General features: G+C 37.6%; 1 protein-coding gene across 6 annotated transcripts; it reads right to left on the minus strand.

Moving 5' to 3' along the window:
- Window positions 1–10,574: 10,574 nt before the first annotated feature.
- On the minus strand, window positions 10,575–25,647 carry il15ra (interleukin 15 receptor subunit alpha). 6 transcript variants are annotated; one of them, XM_014976768.2, is made up of 8 exons: window positions 25,421–25,645; window positions 22,662–22,856; window positions 20,135–20,176; window positions 18,846–18,884; window positions 16,653–16,730; window positions 15,140–15,256; window positions 13,018–13,102; window positions 10,575–12,944 (listed from the first exon to the last, which is right to left on the minus strand). In XM_014976768.2, exons 1-8 carry the CDS (start codon window positions 25,497–25,499, stop codon window positions 12,875–12,877), a joined length of 705 nt encoding a protein of 234 aa, XP_014832254.2. In that variant the 5' UTR covers window positions 25,500–25,645; the 3' UTR covers window positions 10,575–12,874. The 6 variants fall into 6 exon arrangements, with proteins under 6 accessions (XP_014832254.2, XP_014832245.2, XP_014832279.1 ...); XM_014976759.2 differs by having other exon boundaries at window positions 13,018–13,105; XM_014976793.2 differs by lacking the exon at window positions 15,140–15,256 and having other exon boundaries at window positions 25,421–25,647.
- Window positions 25,648–26,439: the final 792 nt, after the last annotated feature.

The following is a 26,439-nucleotide window of genomic DNA, read 5'->3' on the forward strand; positions in this document are numbered from 1 at the left end:
AAATAAAATACTCGACTTTCAGGGACTGAAAAACAACGAAGTAACATGAAATTGAACCCTGCAACCGGAAGTCAGTGTAGAGAGGCCAACATGTGCTCCTTTCTTTTTGTACCGCTGCAGTTTTGACCAACTGGATGATTTGAAACCGAAGGGACAAAGATGCAGCTGTCCAATCTGCAAAACAACAGATGAATAACATCAGCTGGAATGGCTTCAGTGTGTGTGTGTGTGTGTGTGTGTTCGCCGCTGGAGATGGACCAGCACCACTCATGACCTCTCTTCGGATAAACGTGTAAGATAGAGAATAGATGGATTACTTAAAAAGTTCATGTATTTCAGTTACTAAATTAAAACACATTATCTATATTAATTCTATGCAGACTCACATTTTAAGCTTAATTTAGGTCAATTATATCATCTTACAGGAGAGCCGATCAAAATCCAGCAAAAATGGCTTCCAGGTCTGACCAAAAAGGTTTTCCATGACCTAACAAAAACCTTGGGCTGTTCTGATGGAAGGACTCTGGCTGTCATGGAGCACGAAATAGTTGACAACATAATCGTGTGGTGTCTTGAACGTCATCTGGAAAATACGGAAGAGGATTAGGGCCACTGGAAAAAAGAAAAAAAAATCTGACTTTAATCTCAGAATTCTGACTTTTTTCTCAGAACTGTTTTATTTTTTTTTCCAGTGGCCCCAATCCTCTTCCGTAAGAAAAGCACCAGAAAAGGAGGGGCAGTTTTCTTACAAGGCTTTTTTAATGGTGCTTATAAAACCTTGGTACGGTATTTCACTAAATCCCTCTAATTAGTAGAGGGATTTACTAATTAATCCCTCTAAAGACTAAAACATTCATTGTGAAGCTTGAATTGGATTGGTGCCGTTTCAGCAGGACGGGTTCAGTGGAAGACGGTCTGTCTCCAGCGTTTGTCGGCCGTGAACGGCCACAGACACTCGCTGATGGCGACGGAGAACGCTCGCGGCTCCACGCTCAGGTTCAGTATTTCACTAAATCCCTCTAATTAGTAAGGTAAGGTCTGTCCCCGACCTTACCTTAATAATTATTTTAATCATATTCAATAAATTTGAATATTATTTAAAAAGGGCTGCACGGTTGGTAGCACTGTTGCCTTGCAGTAAAAAGGTCCTCGGTTCGATTCCCGGCCCAGAGTCTTCCTGTGTGGAGTTAGCTTGTTCTCCCTGTGCATGGTGAGTTCTCTCCGGGTACTCCGGCTTCCTCCCAAAGTCCAATTAACCTGACTGTCAGGTTAACTGATCTGTATATATTGTCGTTAGGTGTGTGCGCATGGCGTAAAGTGTGGGAGGACCAACAGCTGCTGATTGGCTCAGGCTCCGTTAGAGCCGCTGAAGAGAGGAGCTAACTGTTAGCTGTGGCTCTGCAGCACAAACAAAATACCTTCCAGTAAGTAAATACTCAAACCAAAAGACATGTAACACATTTTATTTACTTTCACTGCTCAACAGGAAGAAACACATTAATAAAAATCAGACTGCAGTTGTTCATTTCATTACTTTGGCTGAATCATGAGAAACTGCCTTGTTATGCCTGAAATCAAAACTAGCAAAACTGGCTACATTGCTTTGATAGGCATAGCTTCTGGTAGCAAATATCTCAATCATAGAGAGAGCCTTTAAAAGAGCCTTCAAAACCATGCATTCAAATCTGAATATTTTTCCATGAAATCCCTGGTGCTTTGAGCGTTAAATTGAAGTTATTTTACTTCCCAGATATTCACCTACCAGGTTTTCAGCCATTCAGGACAGGGGAAAACCAGAAAAGGTTTTAAAATAAAACAACTTAAGTTATAATTTAAATATCACATAACTTATATTGAGAGCCACTACAATAAATCTATTTATGGGGAATTTTATTAAGTGGAGTCACTCATTAAAACTTATTTTTATTTAGAGTCTTAGTTTTTGCAGAGAAGATTAGATCAGTGACACTGAATCAAACTCATATCTAAACAACATTTAGATTTTAGTTTGTTTTAATTTTAGTTTCTATGGGTCTCAACAGTTTGTTTACTGAGAAAAACACGTTTGTTTCACATTAACACTTACTACTCGTTTTCGTTCCTGCAGCTTGAACACATTAAAAACTTTTTAAACCACGTTAGAATTCACTGTAACTTTTCTGACCCCCTCAAAGTTACGCTTAAGAAACTTCCTTGTTTATTGGCTCCCCAATAATGAGATGGAATTTACTCCCTTGGCTTCACTTTAGCTAGTTATCTTAGAAAAGTTGGCTTGGACTGTTGCACTTACTCACACTGTTTACAGAAACTACAAAATGAGACTTTTTAACATTTGTCTTGCAATCAAAGGATAAAAGGCCTAGTGTCAATATCTCGGTTTACAGCATTGCCAAAAATGACCATGTGTTTTGTTTTTATTTAAAGTAATTTAAGGGTATACGCACCGATTAATGTTTACAAGGCAATGTAATAACAGCTGAAATTAAGTCAAATAAATTTGCAAGTGAACTGTAAAGTAGTGAGATAAAGTATTGTAGTGTGGAAAATTTGACCCCAGGGATAGAATTCAGTGCCAAAAAAGGCTAGCCCAAACATTGTTCCTTGACGTGCACAATAACTAAAAGTGCAATGTTTTGTTTTTTTTAACTGAATGGACTTACATTCATACAGAATGTAAGTCGGACCTAAGTCACTGAAGAACTGAATGTGAAAAGCATTTTTTTAAAACTCCATTAGACATCAGCTTCTGGACATTTTAACAAACTAGACCACAGGGATTTCTCCCAACCGTTCTCCATTCGTTACCCAATGCCATATGGTTCTGATCTGCTACAGGAGTGCACTTGGACGGGAAAAGTAAGCAAATGTTGCAAGAATTTAACATTTGTCGCCTTCTTCCTAACTGCTGTCGCATAAGTTATAGGGGGTTACTTTGGGCTCTGAACAGAGCGTAAGAGAAGACCAGATGCTGATTGGACGTGATCCACAGTCTCTTTGAATTGCTTGGAAGAGGGGAAAGCTTGTCCTGTGAAAAGCACATGTGAACCAAAGAGCTCAGTGGAGTAGAACAGAACTGATATTGTTCTTGTAAAGTGTGTCTGTTTGTCTTAGATATGATCTACAGAAAATCTATGAATAGGCAAATTTTCCACCTCATTTTTGAGGTTTTCCGCAAATGGAAATAATTGTGGCAGTGCTAACTGACCAGAAAGCTGGATCTACTGGACAGCGGTGCTTTAGTCCTTTGATTTATGTGGAACTAAAGGTCATCATTTCTAACAGTTTTCAGCTTTCACTTATGTTAGATATTTTTTGGTATTATCATTTTGTTATTACTTTAGTACATATTCAGTCTAATGTTAATCAGTATTGTTGTGATTTTTAGTTTTAAGTGTTCTCTTCCTTATGTGTGTATAAACTGACCTGGAGGTTACGACTGACTGTTTCATCTTCATGTGAGACAGTTAACTCTGTGTTTCCAAGACCTTAATTCTTATCAACCAGAATACCTCCTAACTGCCTGTGAGCAGTCGTATTTTGTCTCTTGTTTATCCTCCCTCTTTGTTGACAGTTTGACCGAGATTTGAACTGAGCTCAGACCGTAGATCAGATATCACACCTGGCTGGTTTGTTTAGGTTAGAAGTTATACGACCTTTGTTGTTCTTCCTGACTGCCCCTTTTGGTTGTTCTGCTTGACAATAAAACAGGGGCTCGCGTGGAAGGAGATCAGAATTCTCTGTGAACGGCCTGGAGAGGCCGTGGCGGAGAGTTCTCCTTTTGCAAAAGCTTTGTCTATAAAATTCATATACGTTGTCTGTGGTCTTTTATATAGGTTCGAGAAAAATACCTATCAACTTAAGTTCCAAAGAAGTTGAAGATCAAAACCAGGGTTTTTCTTTAGGAGCAGAACAGATCTTGCTTTTCTTTCAATGCAAGGAAGGATCTTGTTTTAAAGACCTTCCTGCCTTCGTTAGATTACAATTACGTTGTTCCTATCAACACTCCTTCTGTCTGCATGTTGGAGAATTAGGGTTCATAACGTCTACATTTTTCACTCACCACTGGAATTTATGTTTTCAGGTGAGTTGACTGTCACTATGAATCCATAGACTAATGCAGTGGTACATTTTCATCTATAAAGGTATTGTTGGATTGTTCCCGCCTTACTTACATGTCACTTAGCCACACTTAGCCTCCACACTTAGCATCCAGCCACACTAAATGGTGGTTGCCACACTTACCATCAAGACACACTTAGCATCCAGTTACACTTAGCCACACTTAGCATCCAGCCACAGTTAACAACACTTAGCATCCAGCCGCACTTAGCCACACTAAGTGGCTAAGTGCACCACTTAGCGTCACACTTAGCATCTAGCCACACTTAGCCACACACTTCTCTCTCAGGACTTTCTCTCTTTCAGTGTTCCATTAGTGCAATCTCTCTCTCTCTCTCTCTCTCTCTCTCTCTCTCTCTCTCTCTCTCTCTCTCTCTCGTAAGTGAAATCTTGGATCTCAGTCAGACAAGCTGACCCAAGGTTTGAAAGGTGGATAAAAAAATAAAACTATCAAGCCCCTATGGTTCAAACCGTGTTTTAAAATTCTCCACTCTGATGAGCCTCTTTAAAGTGAATATTATCCAAAAACCCAGATTTAATACAATCTATTACAAGAGCAGCCCTGCCCATGTTAGAGTAGTTTCGTTACGTTAACTTTGTTTTCTTTCTTTGGTACCTTTTTTTTTTGGTTGAATACCTTCGTCCACATGCTTGCTCCCTTCATTGCTTGTAAGAAAAGACTTTTTCAGTAATGATTTTCTTCTTATTGCTTGTCCATAAAGCCAATATGTCATGATCTGTAGGACCTTTGGGTTTATTTCTGTTTCTATTTTCATAATCTCTTTCTCGTCCATTTATTTAGATCTTGCCATTTAAGTGAATCCATTTATTAGTTAATTTATTCACCTATGTTGCCCCTTTATTCACTTAGCTTAGTATTTATTCTTTTCCTTGTGGTTCTGGTTTCCCTGTGTAGCCTGTTCCTCTTCTTTCTGATTTTTACTGGCGGATGACATCTAAACTGGAGTGTGGACCAGAGTACCTCCCTTTAATCTAAAGTCTTCTATATAATCCTGTTTCCTTCAAAGAATTTAATAACTGCTTTATTTATTTTATGTTTAATTAATATTTTATTAAGTTTTAATGTCTCTATATCATATTTCCTAATTTCTTCTTTCTACTTATTATTTTCACAGTGAATTATTACATGTTCTACTGTTTCCACATCCCTGCCACACTCACAACTACCTGTTGGCTGTTTACCTGTCAAATGTAAAGTTTTATTTAATCCAGTATCTCCGAGCTGCAATCTTGTCATTACTACCTGCTCTTTACAATTTTCTCCAATTATTTCCATATTCCCTACTTTCTTTTGTATATGAAATAAATGATGACCTTTAGTTCCTTCTTCCCACAATTTTGCCTGTTCCTCAGCACAACTGTTTCTAATGATCTCCTCTTCCTCAGTCTCTTCCAATTTCCCCTCAGCTGTTTTTATTTCATTCTGATTGCCTCCATCGCTGCTCTCATTCCTCTGTGTATTTAATCCTGGTTCACCTCGTTGCTCTCCACCACTTTCTCTGTCTATCCACTGAGGTTTGTTCTGGTGTTCTTTGCAAGCGGCAGTTTTGCGAGTCTTTCGGTTTGTATTAATAAATCCACTCTCCGTGTTCATCCCAATCTTAAGTCTGCATTTCAGTCTGGCCTCAAAACGACATGACATCACACACAGTCTCCCATAAGGCTTCATCATCTCTGACCAGATGTATTGTGTTTGCTGAAAAACAAAAAACAAAAAAAAAAACAAGAAACATAGACACTTTCATAGAGCAAATAGCTCTACGAAATATCCTCATCAGCTGGAGGAAATTAGTAAATCCCTCTATGTGGGAAATGAGGGAAATGGGCAAAGCGGCTTTGGAAGCCACTAAATCCAATCTTTAAACAAAACAATTCATTCAAGTGAGAAATATGCAGGCCTTGGTTGGCTACATGCAAAAATGAGCTTTGATACCGTTTACCTTCACTTTATTTGATGCCATCAACCTTCAGCCAAGAAATGTTCAATTTAATGAGATTAAATGGATTTTTTGTTTTTTCTTTTTTGCAAAAAGCACTAAAAATCTATTATTTTGTGCTCAGCTGTGGACCAGGAGCACCACATGCAGAGGCTCCCCGGTTCGATTCCCACTGCCTGGAGCATTTTCTGCATGTCCTCCCCTTCTCTCTCTGCCTTTCTTCCTGTCCAGCTAAAGAATAACCTGCTGTGTTGTGGACAATTAGCTTTTTCTCATATGCATTGTAATGTTTTCTTCCTAATAGTAAGAAAATCTGTGTGTTTCTGTGTGTGTGTGTGTGTGTGTTGACAGGAATCTTTCATTTTAATCTCGCTGTGTTTTAAGAATGGTTGAACCAAAGATTAATTTTGCAAATTAGCTTGTGGCTAGAAAACCTACGAACTAAACAGCTGTTCTGTTTTTAATATGTAACATTGTTTAATGTCATTGATGAAATAAGTGTGAATTAAAATAATTTGGATAGTGCCACAAAACCTTTAAAAACATATGTTTTATTTGAGTTTTGTGTGTTTGTACATTGGACACAGGTGCAAAGCTCAAGGCCTGCATTATGTGGCCCTCTGGACACTAAAGGGCCTCATAAATTGAACCTTAAGCTAAGGTTCACTTCACCCTTGTGTTTACAAATGGGGTCCAACCGACCCCACACCCCTATCACTTGTATCATTTGCCTCAGTCTTCACACACACAAGGATTAAATATTGTTTTACCAATCAGATCAAATCAGTTTTCATTTGTGGGCGTGGCAGTAGAGTGGTAAAGCACATGACCAATGTATGGAGGCCTCAGTGCTCTACGTGGTTGTCACGGACACGAGTCCTGACCTGTTGACCTTTGTTGTATGTCTTCTCCCATCTAGCACAACCCACTTTCCTGACAATACAGGCCAATAGAGGCAAAAAAAATGATCTGTTTTCATTTTTATAGGACCAAACTACACCAACTTGAAAAGATGTTAAAAAAAAAAGTGGTTACATTTTTACATTTTAAGACGTATGAGAAGAAGAAAACAAAAATATTTCAGCAGTTTAACAGACAGTTCTACAAATAAGACATCGCTGTCCTGGCATAGAGGAATTAAACTGCCTTGCACAATCCTGACGAACCAGCAGAGTTCAGGTTGTTATACAGGAGTCACATGTTTCTGCTAAACTTTCTAGTTTTGACAGGATCCACGGAGCTTGTTAACGGCCAATAGGAGTCCAGTAGCACTTTTAATGGAAACAACTGCTTCCAGCCAACAACCCCCCACACACTCATGCACATGCACGCACGCACACACACACACACACACGCACACACACACACACACACACACACACACACACACACACACACACACGCACACACCCCCCCCCACACACACACACACACCACTGACACACATTGCAAAACTCCACCAACTCCCTCCAGATTCCAGCTAATTATTAGCGTATGTGTGCAGAGGTGCATTGCATTATGCAGAAGAAACTCATTGGAGCACAAACAAGAACTTTATTGACTCTGCCAGCATGTAGCTTTCATTGGATCATTTATATAATCTTTTTCAATATGTATCACTTAGAATTATTTACTTATCTACTGTTATGAGCTATTGTAACGGTGGATCCTGAAATTAGTTTTAGCATTTAATGCTCGCATGAATGCATGTTTTATGTTTTAGTTGATGCTTTTATGGAGACCCAAACTTCCCCCTGGGATAAATAAATCCTTTTTTTTCCTTGGTTGGCCACACAATGAAATCACGTAGCTATACTTTGGCAAATGATTGATGCTGACAAACATGATCAGAGAAACTCCTCGCAGTGAAATGAACAGTTCTCCATAACTCATGAGTCATTTATGAAAACAACCTGGAATGAGGGATGGGAGCTAACAATGTGGCCTGGCAACAACACAAGAAAAGCAGCTGCAAACTGTCATATTGAGATCCTCCCATCCATAGTAGAAGATGTAGGTGTTAGATCAGGTCAGATCGTTGGTCAATCAAACACAGAACCACTTGTTTGTAGGGTTTCTGTAAAATGTCTTGAGTTCCGAGAGCACCAGAGCAAAGAGAGGAAGGTTCTCTTGGCTTTTTTTCCACATAAATGAATTTATTTCAGCAATATAATCACCAAGTTTAACATTTAACTTAAACGTGTATGTTTGCTGCTGTTTTTTTTTATATAAACATTTAATTTGAAAGTGTGGGTGTGGAGGTGACACCTCTCAGAAGCAAAGAAAACAGCATGTAGTTGCATGCCAAGTGCATTTCCTTCCCGGTATCTCAACTTTCTGAGTTGCATTTTCTTGTGAATATTTTTTAAAATTTGCACTACAAACAAACCTGTCAGCGAGTGAGTTTTCCACAAATAATCTGAAGTTCAGTTCCATGGTAGAACATGTTGCTTTGTATTTTAGAGCATCTGGTTCCCAAGCAACAATCTGCCAATTCATCAACAGGTCATAGGGAAGAGGAGCTGCAAAAAAGTTCGACAGAGGTTGTGGCCAAAGCATTTTTGCAACATTTTGCAGCCATCAAACAGTCATGTTGTTAATACTCTGAGGACGTTTTCATCTCTTCCCTCTCTGAAGTTCTGCAAACCTCTCTGGGATCGCATCACGTTTCAATTAGACTTCACCAACTTCAAAAGAACAACTTAATCAGTAACGTCTGCGCATATTTAATTCAAACAAGGTGTTCGGTGCAGCTTGTTAAGAGCGCTTCAAGATGCACAAGTTCAACACTGGTCAATGAAAAGGAGTGCGAGAATTATGGAATTATGGGCGCACATTTATAATAATACCCGTCACACCTGTCACAGGTTTTTATTGACGACCATATGCCCTCCAAATATGCAAATATTTGATTGCAAAGCAGCCAATCGAAGACCACCATAGATTTTCCGTGGCTTCTGATTGGCTGTACCCCCAAGAGCAAAGACATGAAAGACAGTGGATGTTTTCCTCTATGGTAGTGCTAAGACGGTTTCTACTATTAAGGTATTTTAAGGTATATTTGGTGTTTGAACTTTTAAAATAGGCAGTGTAAGTGTTTTTAAAGACCCAATAGAAAATAAATTAAGTGACTCATTCTGGATCATCGCAGCATTTACTTGCTTAATTAGTGCATCTCAGTTTAGATTTTAATAATTACATTAAACACAATATTTATTTTAGCAACTTATGTGTAGAACTGTGACACTTTTACAAATGAATGGGCTTCATAGTAGAACAGAGATTACTGCAATCTCCTCCCAGAGGGTTCGGCTCTATGTGAGGTCTGTATGCACGGGGTTACTCCAGCTTCTGCTGTTCCTTCGAAAACAGAATGCCAGATTAACTATGTATTCTAAACTGACTGAAGTGTGGCGATGTGTTTCTGTTCTGGCTCCGTTATGGTCTGCTGACACATCCAGGCGACACCCCACCACTCATTTGTTTACTTTTGAGTTGAGCTATAAGGAAAGCGCCTGCTAGAGTTTACATAGGAATAAACAATCTCACTGTACAATTCCAAAATCATCATCCGAAGCAGTTCATCTTTGAAATTAGTGCTGGGAACTTGCACAAATGTGTCAGAGCTCAGATAAGACTTTCATCCTGTTTGGGGAGGAAGTTTACATCCTCCAAAGACAGGAGGACGTAAACATCATTAGTTGCATGTAAACATGCAGGCACCCATCAATTAGAGATTTTCATAAAGTTGGCAGATGAAGGTCATTCTTCATCGTCTGACAAAACAATGGCAGCTAAATCAAATGAAATTTTACTCAGCAAACAGACGAAGGAAATGCTCTGGTCCCAAGAGAACTAAATTAAACAGTTTGGTCTGAGTGCAAACCTAACCCTAAGTGTGGCAGAAAACTAGACTTATTACCCTAAACGTAACATTGCCACAGTGAAACATGGCTGTGGCTTTTCTTCAACAGGGACAGAGGCATAGCTACTGGGAAGATGGATGCAACCTAAAGCTGGAATCCTGCAAGAAAACCTGCTAAAGGCTGCAAAATCATTTTCTTTTACAGCCACGTATCATTTCCTTCCACTTTCATAAATAGGAACTAGTTAATATTGGTCCAGCACATACAATCCCAATAAAATACTAGTTTGTGACTTAAGTGTAAAACAACATTGTCAGTTTTGGCTAGTTCAAAACTCTAACAGCTAGCATCTAGTTCTTTTGACTAGCTAGCCGCTAACCATCTAAAGCTAAGAGTCACTCAGACTTCAGCATTCCAACTGAATGGAATGCTGATTAGTTGGTTTGGATGAGGCAATCCAACTAACAGTTGGATTGCCTCATCAGAATGCAAGCAAGTTTTACAATTTTTATGACCTAATTATTTAAGTCTGTGCATAGACAGATCTAAAAATCATAAGAGACCAACCCTAACTCTGCAGGGGTCCACCGCAGAGTTGGACCCCTGCGGTGGATGCCATAATAACGAGACGTAAATATTTAGTTGTTTATTAAATCCAGTTAATTTCAAAATACATGACAGTCTAGAAAGTATAAACAATATCAAAATGTTTGCCAACCTTCTGATATTTCATGAATGTTTAGGTCTAGCAATAGATAAGAATATGTACAGGGTCACAACAAATGAAAGTGTTCTAAAGAGTGCATCTCACTGATACATTACAACGAAGTAGTTATGAGGCATCACGTAAGATTAAGGCTATAGATTAAGGCTAAAGAGTGAAACCGTGCATGCCTACTAAAGCACACCATTGATATTAGTGATTTGATTGAAAAGAATAAAAATACTGAAATCAAAAAAGACTTTAAACATTATAAAATATACATCGATTAAGCACTGTGCTGGCCATAGAGGAGGCCTAAGGCACAAGGGAGCTGTTGAGAGTCACTGCAGTACTGACTGCTATTGGAGACCCTTCCTTACCCACTGCATCACCATCCACCATGACTCTTTGAAGATACTTGGATGATATGTGAGTTTTGGCAACATTTCATTTCACTTTGGGAATTGAATTTGGCACTGACGATTTAAAGGGCCAGTGATTTTTTTGTTTTGTTTTAAATTTCAATAATGTTGTTTGCCTTCATCTTTCTCCACACACACTTGAACTTACGTGTTTAGCGCACATTAATAACAAAGCCAGACCAAGATAGAAGTTTGTTTTTTTTTAATTGTGGTGAAACAAGACAGTGGAGGCGTCATGCTGTGGGGAAGCTCTCAACTGCTGTTTTTATACAGTAGTTACATTTCATGCACACTGTACCTGCAGGTCAGTGAGATAACAGCTTACTTCCTTTTGTGCAATGGAATAAATATGATGTGAATAACATGAGAGTTGAGAAAATTATTTTGTTCCCTTCATAATAAACCTAACAACAACAAAAAAATCCATAAAATTTATTTATTAGAGGGTGTCCAAATCAAATTCTGATCCGGGCCCCATACGATCTTGGGCTGTCTCTGGCTGGCCCGATGGATTAGCAGCATCAAAGTTTCTTTTATATCACTAAAATCACACGGATTGAGATCCTACGTTTGAACATTGTATAAAACCATCTACTATTTGTCACACACACAATCAAACTTAACATTTTTTCCTGTAAGAAGATAATAGAGTTCTAATGGGTAGTTATGGTTTTGATTTGTGTACTTTGGAGAGACTGGGGTAAGGAGACATTTTTCATGTTTAGCTAATACATCAAGGCAGATATATTAGCTTTAATCTATATGTTTACATATATTTAAGGATGTTATGCATCCCTTCAAATAATTGGAAATAGTGTAAAATATTTAAATATTATAAAATTTATTTTTTTAAAAGTTCTCATGGCTCAACTTACCCCGTATGTGAGGTAAAACAAGCATAGGTGTAGGGTAAGTTTGGCTGTAGTTGTACACAATTCAACAGATGCAACAGATAACGTGCTGCTTAGTAAAAAAAACAAAAAAGAAAGAGAAGAAAACAGAATGCTTTCAAGCGTGCTTGGAAAGTGAACATTAAAATTTGGAGCAAAAAAAGGCACTAGAACTGGATTCTTGTTTCAAATTCGTGGTTCGATGGTAGCATCTCAGCCAGCAGTTGAAATGCTACCCCAAAGTTAGCACTTGAACTTGATCTGAAATTATCTTTGATTTATGACTTCATATTGTTGCTCGACTGATGTAAAAATCAAAAGTAAAAATATTTGTTTTGGTCTAAACACAATTTTTATGAAACTCATGATAGACTAAATTCACTTTCATGTGGGAAAAACTGTTTTTATCCCGCTTATTACCGCGTTAGCGCCGTCGCTACGGCTCCACCCTGGAGTGATTAGAGTAATTTTAACGTCGGTAGGTAAAGAGAAATAAAGGTGTAGTCACTTCCTCATGAGGTTCTTACAGTCATAAACTTCATTAAAAAAATGCCTTCCTCATATTTAGTCACATGATCAATGGTTTTTTTGGGTTTTTTTTTTTTTTAGTTTCCTAGAAACAACTGATGACTCAACTTACCCTTTGGCTCAATTTACCCCCGTCCCCTCCATTCATTTTGGAGATTTAACATCCAGCAGAATATGTTGAATAAATCTTAGCTGAAGATAAAGTATTTACAGATAATCTGCCCTCTTTGTTTAAATAAAGTAGACAAGACGACAGATTCCAGGCTTCAACACAGCATTTCACAAACATCAGGGTGATATCACAGTGGCTACATTCATTTTTAAATACAGGCTGCTCGTTCTTCCTTCCTCTTTTTTGCAGTTCCTCTGGAAAAACTCTGTAGAAATTTTACAACACGGAGGGGTTGTTCATTGGCTGCATCTCCTCTGTTTCCCGACAGGGAATCTGTCTTTTTCTCCTAAGGCAGAAAAACAAAAAGGGACTTTATTGTCAGCACGAATCTTTGAGATCTCTGTCTTTTTCCAGCTTACCTTCGATATAGTACAAAGATGATGCCACTCATGGAAACCAAGAGGATCACCACAGATAAAGCGACGCCAATTGTTTTGGCGTCTGCTGCTAACAGGAAACAGAGAGAGAAACAAACATACTCAGCTAAAACACTTGTTCTATCATCTTTACTGTCAGAAATTGTTATAGTGGAAATATAATCATGTTGATTTTTGCAATATAATGGATTCTGAATTATAGATTTTTTTTTTTTACATTAAATGACATTTATTTAAACCATAATGTTGTTCTGTCCCCTGATAAAGATGTGGAACAAGCCTTAAAATAAACTGCAGCACCATAAAATTGTGCTCAATTTTTCAGAAATCGGCAAATGCATTTGAGTACATTTATTTTCTGTGAAGAAAAGTTTCTTTTTTTGAGTTGATCAAAGTTTGTGGGAACTTCTGTTGAGCAATCTCCAGCCTTTTGTTTCCAATAATAAACAACAATGACCTAATATTAAGTGTTAATTCACACACAGGCCACCCAGCTAGATTAAAGCTCATCCTTCCACCACATATGGCTCGCTGTTAGGCAATCACACAAGATGCAGCCACCCACCCTCGACTTCCCGGGCGGGGCGAGTGGCTCTTCGTCTCAAGCCAAGCGAGCAGAGACAAGTTTTGAGGGTGAGGAGAAAGGTTTGAGAAAGCACAGTGAGCATTTGAGAGCGAGCAGAAGGTTTGAGTTCAGTAATTACAAGTTTTGAGAAGACAGACATGAAGTCCAGCTTTCAAACTGAAAATGCAAGCACAAGTATAAAAAGTCTTGCACACAAAAGTCATGAAGCCCTGCCACTTGGTTCATTAGAATGTAGAAATCCTATTAGATCAGTCAGTCCACACTGATGTAGGCTTCTCCAGTTTGTACTTTGCACAGATGTTTCTGTGCAGTATAGCAGCTACTTCAGTTCCTTCTCCATTGTTAAGTCTCCCTCTAGCCGATTAATGTCTGGTTTGGTTCTAGCCAAATTGAGGAACACGTGCGCACAAATTGTCTTTCTCAATTTGAGCAGCCTTTAAAAAAGAAAATGGTGGTTTGCAAGTACCACTTTCATTCATCCAATGATGTCACGCTACAAGCCAGTCAACAAATGCAGTCTGCTGCCAATCAAATCACCAGCTTGTAACCATGCCTGAGGTGGTTCCAAAACCCAGGGAGGATCCACACAGGATCTGCAAATGGAAACAAATCTGGCCTGAACCGATTAAATCCATGCCTTGTCTTCAGTCCAACCCTCTCCAGCCATTGGTAGGATTTTGTCATATTGGCCACTTCAGTTGTCTGTTGGAGGTACGTTCCATGAAGGGGTTTATCCTCCCATGATGGTTCCTTCACCTCCTTCTCTTCCATTTTCTATTGTCCGAGTGCTTCATCCCTTGGAGCCATCGTCCTGATGGTACTCTGGGAGCTTGGATATTTAATCTCTGATGCTCGTGAGACCTCTGCCTCCTTCTGTGTGCTTACAGCTTGTGGATACTGGATCTGGGGTGGAATCCACCATGAATGGTAAGAAGCTTGTGTGCTTGATCAATTTATTACCCTAGCAGGGTATCTGATTAGACACAGGTGTCATCTTCACAGACCTCCTTCTTGTCACTGAGCAGAGTCCCCAGAACTCACCTTACTCATTGAAGGTATTCCAAGGCTTTATTTTCCTCAACATTTACTATTCTCCTTTCTGGGGGTGCAATTCCCTCTCTGTGGATTATCTGATCCTCTTTTTAGTCACCATGTGGCCACATTTCTCCAACCCAAATGGTATTCTGATGTTCCTACTGGTGGTGTGAACCAGTGAATCAATGTCTCGCTCACTCTTAGCATACAGCTCAACTCAATCCATGTAGAGGAGGCTGGCCTATTTCTGAGTTAGTATCCATAGCCAGTCTTGCTGATTATTTAGCTGAGGGGGTTCAGGCCTATGTACAACACCAGTAGGCGACAGACCTTCTCCTGGGTATTTTCCACATTTGATGGCGATATGGACAAATGACCCAGATTCATTTATTTTAAGGCTGTTTACACATCTTTACCAAAGGAGTCAATAACTGTAGCCAGCATCAAGCCAGATTTTTCCAGAAAGTCAGGATATAGAATTACCTGTGTAGGTTTCTGTGTGGGTGTCTTTCATAGAGCTGTTTTCGATGCTATGGTTACTTGGTGAGTATGTGGAGTTCTGAGTTTCATAGGAAACCACTGTGGTTGTATTTTCAGTTCCTACACACAAAAAGATTATTTTGCCACATTAATTATAAAAAAATGTCACATCTGAAAATAAAAGAAACCTCAATGAAACCAATATATTCTTTCATGCAAAGTTGTATTCTAAACCTACACATCTTTGTCAGGACTCAGAATTCATATTTTTAATAAACTTCAAATGTAAGTTGTATGAGATCATGTAAAGCCATTTCTTAGGGTTTGGGACTCTAGTAATCCAGACCTTCTCAGGTGCGAAGGTCTACCAAAATTACTCTAAAAATGGAAACCAAACATCTTAATTACTGTAGATATGCAATTGTGGCACGACAACCTAACTAACCAGAAGTTAAGAACTAATACCTACCTAAATGTACAAAACAGGATAACTACTGAGAATACACTCATACTGAGATGACAAGACTTTAATTTTGTCAGTTTTTTATATTTAAACAGTCAGACGCCTCATTATCTAATAGAGTTTGGAATGAAACATCGACAGTGCTTTAGGGCCACAATACAGGTGTTGGCCCATGTAATGGATAGTGAACCATTTAAATTAAGTTGCCTAAATTATTCAAATTTGTAGACTATTTATTGTAAATTATTTGAAGTGAATTTTCTAAATTAAGGATGTTCCAGATTGTTTAATATTTGTCTGTTTGATTAGCACTGTTGGTGGTTTGTATTTTGTTTTGTTTAATTGTATTTTCACTTTGTAAAGTTTTGATTTTTTTGTTATGTACCTCATGGGCTGCCGTAGCTAAATGAGGGCAGGCCCTATAAAAGCTGGCAAATCATTGTACCAATGAATAACTTCAACAAACTGTCAAAGATGTGCTTGGCACTATCAACACTTAGTGTTCCCGGTGAAAGCAGGGAGGTACGTTTTATTTTGTTGTTTGTGTTGTAAGTTTCTGTTTATATTCTAATATTTGTATATCTGTTTAGTTTTCTCAGTGATTACGGTGACTGAGGTAATCAAGATGATTGAGATGACTGATGGTCCACATCAAAGAAAAATAAACAAACGTTGAAAATCACCCGTCGAGACCGCGCAAATTAATCCAAGTGCTGAGGAGCTGCTACAGCCCGTATTGGTCAAGAAACGTCAGATCAGGTTTTATAAAGATCGGGGATCGACCAGCAAACTGCAATCGGTGCCCCCTAATGGCTGACTGTTTTATTGTAGGTGTTTGTGTCTTATAGTCATGTTTTCATTTATAATAATAAAAATAATACATAATATTTTTATAGCGCTTTTTTTGGTCACTTAAAGACGCTTATGTACCTGTACAGCTCTTTGGTCACTTTGGGTGCTCCACAAATAATGATTGATTGATTGATTGATTGATTGATTGATTGATTGATTGGACAAAAGCAGCTGTCGATGATAGGATTCACTGCTTCTTACCTGATGTACTTTGCTCCATATTAGCTGAGCTTGTAGTTTCAGTAGTGGTTCTTCCAGTCGGATGGCTGGTGGAAGTTCCTGCAAAATAGAAAAAGAAGCAACCATCTATTATATTTTTTTTAGCAATACCAACTCTCTTTCTGCTGTCATTTAAGTGTTTCTGTTTGCTTCTTTTAACACCAACAGTAACATTTTTTGCAAAAACAAATCACAATGAGACCCGGAGCATGTTCAGATGATGGTTTTACTCATTCATTAACTTTTTACAACCAGTTGTGTAATTTCTAAGAATTTGATGAGTCGGACACAGTGTGGCTTCTCAGTCCCATTTGGGGGTTTCTAGCATGAACGGGATACTTCAGATCACACCACAGATTTTCTCTTCAAATGCTCCCAGACTGATAGATGTCGGTGGCTTTGCTTCTCATACGTTTTGGAACTTTCAGATCAGGACGGCTGTCATGTCTTGACAGCAGCCCTGTCAAGACCTATTGTTGGGGACTCAGATTCAGAGACGATACGGGAGAAGCAAAGTGGAAAAACACAGTAAAATGAGCATACTGGATCAGGAAATCCCTAATGAAAGATAACAGAGGATCTGACGAGGAGTAACTGAACTGAGGTGTAATTATACTGGGGATGATGATTATAGGATGACATGGGTGAATGAATGAGCGAATAGAAAACAGCTATTGAAGACTAAAAAATTGGGGTAAAAGTAACACTAATAACCCAAAACACAGGAGTAAAATAAAATATGAGTTGGAAGCAAAATTTAAAAAAGAGAAAACAAAGTCCAGTCGACTATGACAATTTTAAGGCTGTCTCATCAGACTGGCTCTCGTTCTGTGATATTTTTGATGTTACAGGTTTGTCAGTATCGATGCCTGGAGGAAAATGAATCAAAAACACTAAAAATCGGTTCGCTTACCCTAAAGTCATGACTTGACAAGGGGAGTAGTTATGTTTCCACATAGGGCCAGGTTGGTGGGGGTAGCTTTTTCTTCCCCATAACAAATGAAAAAGTCAGTTGAAATTGAATTTTGAATTTACACATTTACTCATATCTTCTTTATTTTACATTTGTTAGACTTATATTTAAGTCTAACAAACAGAAAAAACAAAAAACTAGAAAAAAATCTGTAAAGGGATATTTTTTTGCTGGCACTGAACACTGGTTATATTTATTGGAGTAAATGTGGATTTAATTGACCCAATTAAAGAACGTGCAAGTTTGTACACAGTTAATGGAAATTCATAGTTATATTTTCCACTTCCTCAGTTTTAGAAGATGCTAAGCTACATCAAAGTCACAGCAATTCAAGCTAATAAGCACAAATGGAACCAGACTTCACCACATTAAAAAGGTTTCATCAGACTAACTGAACCCAATTCAGTCAAAAATCTGTTTCATTTCAATTTAATCAAGAGGAGTTCAGGAAAGCACATCAAAGGTACAGAGAAAGAAAACAAACTTTTAAGGTTAGAGTTTCAAGCTGAAATTACAACATTTAGAAACTTTATTTACTGTAGCCCACATCCTAACATGTTTCAGCCTGTCACCTAAAAACATGTAGTACTGCCCTCTAGGTGAAATAACAAATATGTGTTTATGCACAAACTCGAACCACATATAGATAAAAGTACCACTGCAGAACATGTGCTGGTACGAAAACATAACCCAACATGTTTCATTTTCTTTAGCAGGCCTGTGTCTTGTTTCTGCTGCTTTATCAAAACAAGCAGCAGCAAAAAGTTACAACACTCACCACAATTGAAAAAATATTAAACTTTTGATTTAATTCAATTAAATTCAATCCAAAAATACTTTTTACCAAAGGGAAATTAAATGTTGTAACTAATGCCATACCTACAAATACTGTTACAGTCTAAAACTTCTTTCATATGTTAATTTCAAGCATGAAATTTAGGCAAATATAAACTTGAGAACTGGAGAAGTAGAGCCTGACTAATCTTAATCCTACACTGTCTGTAAAAAGTTTGGTTTACATAACTACTTAAAAAACCTACTTTATGTTTAAAGTTATAAAATTGATCAAGTATAAACTACAGGGATACGGGTTTAGATGTTGATATATAAACAAAATGTATTTGTAAAGCAATCCTCCTTGGATTCGCAGCAAAAACCAAAAATAATATTCATGTTCTTTCAAATGTACACATTGATCCTACCTGGCCAGTTTGGTGGCGCAGTTGTGATACTTGAACCATCTGAAATAGAATAAGTTAATAGTTCATCCATCAACTGCAGAGCTTATCAGTTAATACAGTAGGGCATAAAAATAATGAAAAAAAAAATCAAGGAGAAGAAAAAGCCAGATAAAACTCAATCACTAAGTTTCACTGTATGCAGATGATACGCAACCATTCCTACAAAACGTCCAAATTTAACACGGTTTTCATATTATTATTGTACAGTGTTTTGACTTGAGTAACTTATCAACTATTGACTAATGTCATGTTTTATTAAAACTAATCTAACAGGAATCTAACAGATGAATTTGCAAACCTAAACAAAATATGAAAAACACAACCCATTCATATTTTAGATAAAAGTTTAAATGCAACTTCCCAACTTCAGAGCTTCTTTAGCTTGGTTCAAATGCTTTAAGTCTTCTGAATCAACGATTCAAAGCTCCATACTTCCAGACTAAATCGTCCAGATTTTTCCATCAGCATTCTGAACATCTGAGTACAAAACACAAAACCTTGTTTTGTTTAATTTCTTTTTCTATGTTCCTCATCTCATGAAACAACACAAGGTCAAGTTGGCTTCTGATTCAGCAGTGTGCTGAAGAACTCTTCCACCGATGTTTTGGTCATCTCAACATAGATCTTTTTCAAATTCTACGACACACTTTTCCAATTCAGATTCTTTACAATACTTTGAGAAAAACAGGAAGTTCAGCAAATTGTTGTTCAACCAGGTCTTGTGTAAGAACCGCAGATCCAGCCTAAGAAACTGCAATAAGAGGAACAGAGGGTTTAACAGCTCTGAAATAACTCTGAGTATACCTTTTCCTGGGTGTATTCAGTTCTCTTTCGAGAAACTTTCTATTTTCTAATAATATCAAACTTGGAAAACCAACGCTAAGCTTCTTCAATCTTTTTGACCTTGTTCCAACACACCTTTTACCCTTTGGTATTAACGTACTGTGTAATTCAAGCTGGTGCAGGCAAAAGAATGATGAACATTCTTCAATGACAGATAACTTGACAGACTAAAAGTGTGAAAGAGCAATACATCAATATCAATATATTAAACTGCCTTGGTAGCATAATGCATCTACATTTACAATGAATTAGCAAACAGAAATAGTCTGCTTAAGGGAATCCGTAACACTTGTTGCAATGCACTTATATTTAAAATATATTTTAATAAGTCTTTAAATTTTAACTAAAATAAAATAAAGCTGCATTTTTTTCTGATGTTTAGCATCAGAAAAAAAAAAGTTTAATACCTGGAATGTGTGGTGGCAGTGGAGGAGTTGAGTCTGGATGAGCTGGAACAAGAAAAGCGAGTTCATTGATTTCAAGGTCAAACGGAAGAGTTCAGGAGGTTTGAAGGGGGATTCAGTTAAACATTTATTAGCAGTTAGCATCCTACCTGTAGTAGATAAGTCATTTAACGTTTTCATTCAGCATGAATTTCGATCATGTGTAGCAAACAGCTAGTCTAAGAGGGTCCTAGACAAAGGCCGGCTAACGGGGTCCAATCCCAGAAACGTCACAGTGGTTTATGCTCCCAGTTTTTTAATGAATCTTTAAAACAGTAAATCAACAACTTGATGCCATCTGCTCTGTTTCTTTAAATAGAACACTTTTTAAACTAATTTGCATAATGAACTAAAGTTAATACACTGTTTGTTAACAAGGATCAATTGGAATGTATGCGTGATGTCTTTCAGCTAAATGCATTCTTGTTTATGTCTAAATATAGTATTATTATATAAAACGTGAATTAAATGTCTTGTCCTTAAAACAAGACAATAAGTGGGTATGTATATATATATATATATTGTTCCTTTTTTTCCTACTATGGTCTATAATATGCATTATTTTCTTTTAAGTGGCTCGAAATAAAGCAGTAACTAATTGCAATGACTTCTTTTGTAAAAAGTCAATTCACAACATTAAGATTTGTTGTGAATTGGTGCTATAGAAATAAAAAATAATTTCAACTGAATTACCATGTTTGCATATTCACAAAGCAATCAGCTATTACTTAAGCAGGAAAAGTAGGTATAAAGAAAGTGGCGCGCTCCCTATAATGTTCCTGTGTGAAACATACAGAAAAGAGACATGCCAAGTGTTCCTACAGAGAATAGCTGTTAGATCTGACACTAGAGTAAAAAGCAACAATATTAAGTGAAAGTTATTTTATTTCTTTACAGTCACTCTTTACATTTCATACTCGGTGCATGTTTTGCATAGGACGATAATTTATGGCGTACCACCTCCAACCGCCACTGATTATGTAACTCCTGTATAATTCTGTGTAAGTAACTGCCGAAGGCAAATGTGACGACGTTTTAAAGGTTCATAAAGTAGCATTTGGATGAACTAGAAAATGCATCAACTGTTTAAAAATAATAGAACTTCACTGCTCTTGACCCATTTCTTGGACAAGCTGTTATCTTTTGGGAGCGACTCATTTGTATTTATAGTAAATAAGGAGCTGAGTTTGGCAGGTAAGACGTAGCTGCTTAGAATAAGCAGTTACCCATGCATAATTATGCATGGGAAAAATAAGATACTCCTGATAAGGAGTAGCATTCAGTTTTTATGCTCCACTAATCTGGAACAAACTTCCAGAAAACTGCAGAACTGTCAAAATGCTGAGTTCCTTTAAATGAAGGGTGAAAACCCGCCTGCTTAGAGCTGCCTTTGAACCATGATAACTGGAACATTTCTCAATGTATCTGATGTATATTTGCTTGATGATTTTGATGATAGCATTTGACAAAATGTAATGTCTCAAACTTGGTTGTTGAAATATGTGTTTATTTTTAGCTCAGACTAGCAGCTGGTCCCGTCATGGTTTACAGGCTGAGTGAGGGTTTTGTGTTCCTTTCATTTCACTTCTTAAAGTTTTTATTGGTTCCATATTGGCTTTTGCTTACCTTACACAACTTCGCTTAACATCATTTGGATTTAATTTCTTGTTGCTTCTTTTCTCAGTCGGTTTGGTTTCTACAACGGCGTCGCAGATGGAACAAAAAGGAGCATATTTCCACTGAAACCTCTGAAATTTTGAGACTTATCTCAGAAATACTGCAGAAAAACGTAGGTATTCATTTTTTTTCTGATATTGTCAGAAATTTTCTTGGAAAAACATGAACATGTTTGAGTTTCAAAACTCAAAAATTTTCAGCTTTCGAAACTCATAAACGTTCACAATTTTTCTAGGAAATTTGTGAGATTAATTTCAAAATTTCAGTTTTCTCTCTCATTTTTTAGATTTTTCAAACTCAGACACTTCCAAGTTGTTGTTTTTTTCTATCTACGAAGGCACTTAAATCATCCTGTGTGTTTCCCACACAGGATGATTTAGATCCAATTACTACCCACCCCCTTGAGCTTCCTATAAATCCTTGTCTTAGACTGTAATTTCACTCCATTTTGAGGGATGTTAAACATTGTTTTCACGTAGCCTTCAGTTCTTATGTGTCAGCAGGAGTAACAACCCAAAAAGCTGCAGGCCAGAATCTCTTCCCACCAGTTCCATGTGTAGACATCCATGTGCTGCGTTCCCTGGGGTTCAAACTAGTTTCTCCAGTTTCACCCTTCAAAAATGGTTTCTCATGTTATATGTGCCATCTCACAACAATACTCTGATTTAGTATTCCTGGATAGAAGGGCACCAACCCATAAAACATGTCCTAGTCGAGTTTCTATTCCTGAAACTCTCCAAAACCCAACGCCTCATGTTGGTAACTTGATATAGTTTCATTGTTAAACGTTGGAAGAGAAGGAAAACGCTCTTACGTATACACTCCAGTGGAAATTTGGTAGTGGTCCACTGCAAATGATTGCTGCACTTGATGAGATTCGACGTTCCGGCCTTCCTCACGTAACCAGGAATGCACGTGTAGCGATATCTGTAGCTAACATTGAAGCAGTTTCCTGCTTCTGGTTGCAAAGTAAAATTTCTTCTGGGAATTTCTGGACATGCGCAGTGGCCTGGAAGAGAAATACAGACATGGAAAATAACATCAAGACTAATGTCATGCCATGACTTGATTTTCACATCCTCTTTCTCTAGTAAAATGAAACTCGGTGCTCTTTTCAGTTCCGGTTTTGCACCTCAGAATGTAAAAGTCATTCATTCAGGTCTCAAGCCAGTTCTACAGTTATTGAAATCTACCTAAATGCTGTTCATTCATAGATCATTAAGATGTGTGAATACCTCTATGGGAGCCATTTTGATAGTTTGTGGCTCTGGAGCTTACATGAACATCAAGAAGAAAAGATATCAGCAATGATGTTGGAGAAGCAGTAGTAGCAGTTTAACAATCTGGAAAGAGCTATAAGAGTGAGGAGTGGGCATCCAATAGTGAAAGAAATGACAGAATAACACAAGAGCTGCACCTTAAACCCGGCAAACTTCAGTTAGTTTGTTAAAAATTAGAGTTCAAGACAGCACAGCTAGAAAAAACTAATCAACAAGTAGCATGGAAGACCACAGAACACAAAAATCCTATAAAAAAACAAAAAAATAAACTGCATCTCAAACTGGACAGGTGACAGTTAGCATGTTGAATGCTAAAGTCTGTGACCAGACGGTTGATAAACGTATCACATTTTTGGAAGGGATGCGAAGAGAAATGATTTAGATTTACAGAGCTGTGTCTGAATGAAACATGATGACTTCATTAACTAGCTGAGACCAGACGCTGAGGTGTTCACACCAACTACTAGTTGTGGTGGGTGGATGGGTGAGGATTAAAGCTTATTTGCTAAAGGAATACATTAGACACAGTTAAGATTTTTTTTCCTATTGTCAGATTTAGCAATGTTAAGAGAAATAAAAAAAACAAAAACAAAACAAATACAAAAATCCTCAGAACCTTTAGCACATTAGCAAGCCACATGTTGAAGTCGCAGTAGAACAATTAGTTTTTAAGAAAGCCTGGTCTTCACAAAGCCATGTTTGGTGAAAACCAAGCAGCTAACACAGGAATTATAAGGGCAAGTCATTAAGTTAACCACCAGCATATTTTAGATTTTACAGTGATGCTATCTTATCTGTCTGACAGCTCAAATTAGGCTATTCATCAGAAATGAAAATCTGAAATGAACTTTATACTTAAAAGGTTGACCAAAATTCTGGAACAATAGAGATTGATGACTATCGACAGAAAACAGTTACTTTGAAGTTACTGTTGCCACATGTGCTTCTACAATCACTGTTTTACACAACTGACTTCGTTAGAAAAAGACAGCTGGCAAAGCTGTGGATTGTGTTTTGTAAACAAGCTTACATTATATAACTTTAGAGCTTAACAGAAAGAAGAAAAAAATAAACATTACATCCTGAAACATAAAACTGAAGAACTTTACAACCATGACCGTAAGGTTATCAGTGGCAGCTTTAGATATTGGTTACATTGGGAAACGCCCAAGGCATCATTAGGGAGCCAATGAGCGCCAGTTGAAACAACAAATCTTTTTACCCTCTCAGTTGGATTTTTTTGCATGTACAGTCAGGAATTGTCTCCAGTTCTGTTGAGGTTTTTCAGAGTTTTGACGTGTTGCTAGGCACCGTCAGTCAATCTGAACCCAGATGGGGTGGAAATAAGGTCACCTTCCATGTCCTGTCTGCCTCGGTGCCACTTAAGGCAAGGTGCAACCGGGACATTTGGAGAAATTACAGCTTGGCAAACTGATTTACATTAACTTATTTATTGTATAATACTTCTAATATCTAAGACAATCTGAACTAGGGTGCACCGATATGACAGTTTGCACCGATATCAATATCTGACCTTGATATTGCTTTTATAGCTGATATTATGTATGTTATGTTTCCCTGTACTCTTTTGACACTGTTGCATAAAACATAGTGTTTGTTTCAAGGCTGAAACAAATGTTGTTTATTAATATCGGTCATTACCGATGTTAAAGCAGATTTATCATCCATTAACCTTAATGGTTGGATCATACGTTAAATTGCCTTAAGCACAAGTAAACTGCAAAGAGGAAGTAGTTTATTCCACAGATAAACAGAACACTAATAGAGCAATATGTTTTCTTAATATAAATATACATTGCTAGATTTAGTGATTCATAGATGTTCTGAAAAACCACTTAAAAATGCTGTCTCTTTTATAAAATATAATTTCATATAACTTTTTGGATTAAATTCTATTTATATCAGAATATTTTGTTTGCTGCAAAACCTTAAAATTAGTCAAATTACACATTCAAATTTGTTTAATAACCAAATACATTTCTTATTAGCTTAATTTAGTTGTTTTTTCTTTTCAAAAACACTAACTGTTACACGTAAAGAACTTGAGCTGTGCTATTTGTTTTGTAATTTTACACTGACGCTTGAAACCATTGCTCCACCTGGTATAGAGAAAGTAAACAACAAAACAATATTTAACCACGCAAAAAAATATTTAAACAAATGTATTTCAAAATAGCCTGGATTTAACTCTAGGCATGAGATTTAACTTTAACAGACAATACTACTTAAATAGAGGACAGTGTAAATATAGACGAGATCGTTGTGTCCCTACCGACGCTGGAGAGCCGCGTCGTTCCGAGAAGACACACCATCAGGACGCAGACAGAAGTGGAGAATCGGTCTGGATCCATCTGCCAGCGCGGTGCGGTTCTACAACATGATCCCCGTGGAAACCCACAGCCGGTAAGACCATCGTCAGGGAGTGATCTGCTGCCACCACCGCGGGGCTCGCTGCTGTCACGCTCACGCTTTCACTTTCACACTCACCGACTTTCAGTTACGCATTGTCAATAAAGTCGCGGCGCACTTCTGGCTTGATTAGATCGACGCCATATTTGTAGTTTTTGTTGTTGCCGGCAAACGATACGTGCAAGTTTAGGGTGTAACTCAATGAATAATCAAAAACTCATTTTATTTTAGTGATTTAATTGCAAAACTGAAACTAGGGTATAACATAGATTCAAGACGCACATGCAGTAAGGATAATTTCAAACATTTTATTTCGGTTAGTTTTACTTTCCTTTTTCTTTTTTATGGTCATGTTTTGGTGTACACGGACGAACGTCACAGTTCCTTTTGACAGAAAAGAAAGTTGAGTGGACGGAAAAAGTGTAATTAAAAGAGATGTACAAGCAGAAGACATGATGACAACAGTCTGTGAGGTAAAAGCCACTGTGGTGTCTCCTGGACATGCACTACAACTATTGCATTTCTTGTGTTGAGAAAAAAGAAAGACTGTACTGTCTTTCTTTCACAGTCAGGTGAAAGTATATATAGCTGATGACGGTCAAAGTCCAAGAAGTGAGGCCACATTTCTCATCCCATGAGAAGTCTCCAGAGTTAGAACGACTATCTTTTTGGTAGGTTATGCCACCTGCTGGTGTTCTCGAGTCAAGTCAGCCACCTTTATTGCAGAATTAAAAAGAAACAGAAACATTTTGCGATAATAATAATAATAATAATAATAATAATAATAATAATAATAATAATAATAATAATAATAATATAATAATAATAATAATGAGACAGACTGGCGATCTGTCCAGGGTGACCCCGCCTCTCGCCCGCAAC

The sequence above is a fragment of the Poecilia mexicana genome, unplaced genomic scaffold (assembly GCF_051168715.1).
Source record: "Poecilia mexicana isolate PSO_F unplaced genomic scaffold, ASM5116871v1 scaffold_23, whole genome shotgun sequence".
Lineage (NCBI taxonomy): Eukaryota > Metazoa > Chordata > Actinopteri > Cyprinodontiformes > Poeciliidae > Poecilia > Poecilia mexicana.

Excerpts from the sequence above, each read along its gene's own strand:
- il15ra (XM_014976759.2), bottom strand. The coding sequence starts at position 25,499 with ATGGATCCAGACCGATTCTCCACTTCTGTCTGCGTCCTGATGGTGTGT. Across the intron at positions 22,857-25,420 it reads GACGCGGCTCTCCAGCGTCG|GCCACTGCGCATGTCCAGAA; the intron begins GTAGGGACACAA and ends TTTCTCTTCCAG. Across the intron at positions 15,257-16,652 it reads TATGGAGCAAAGTACATCAG|GAACTGAAAATACAACCACA; the intron begins GTAAGAAGCAGT and ends TTTTGTGTGTAG.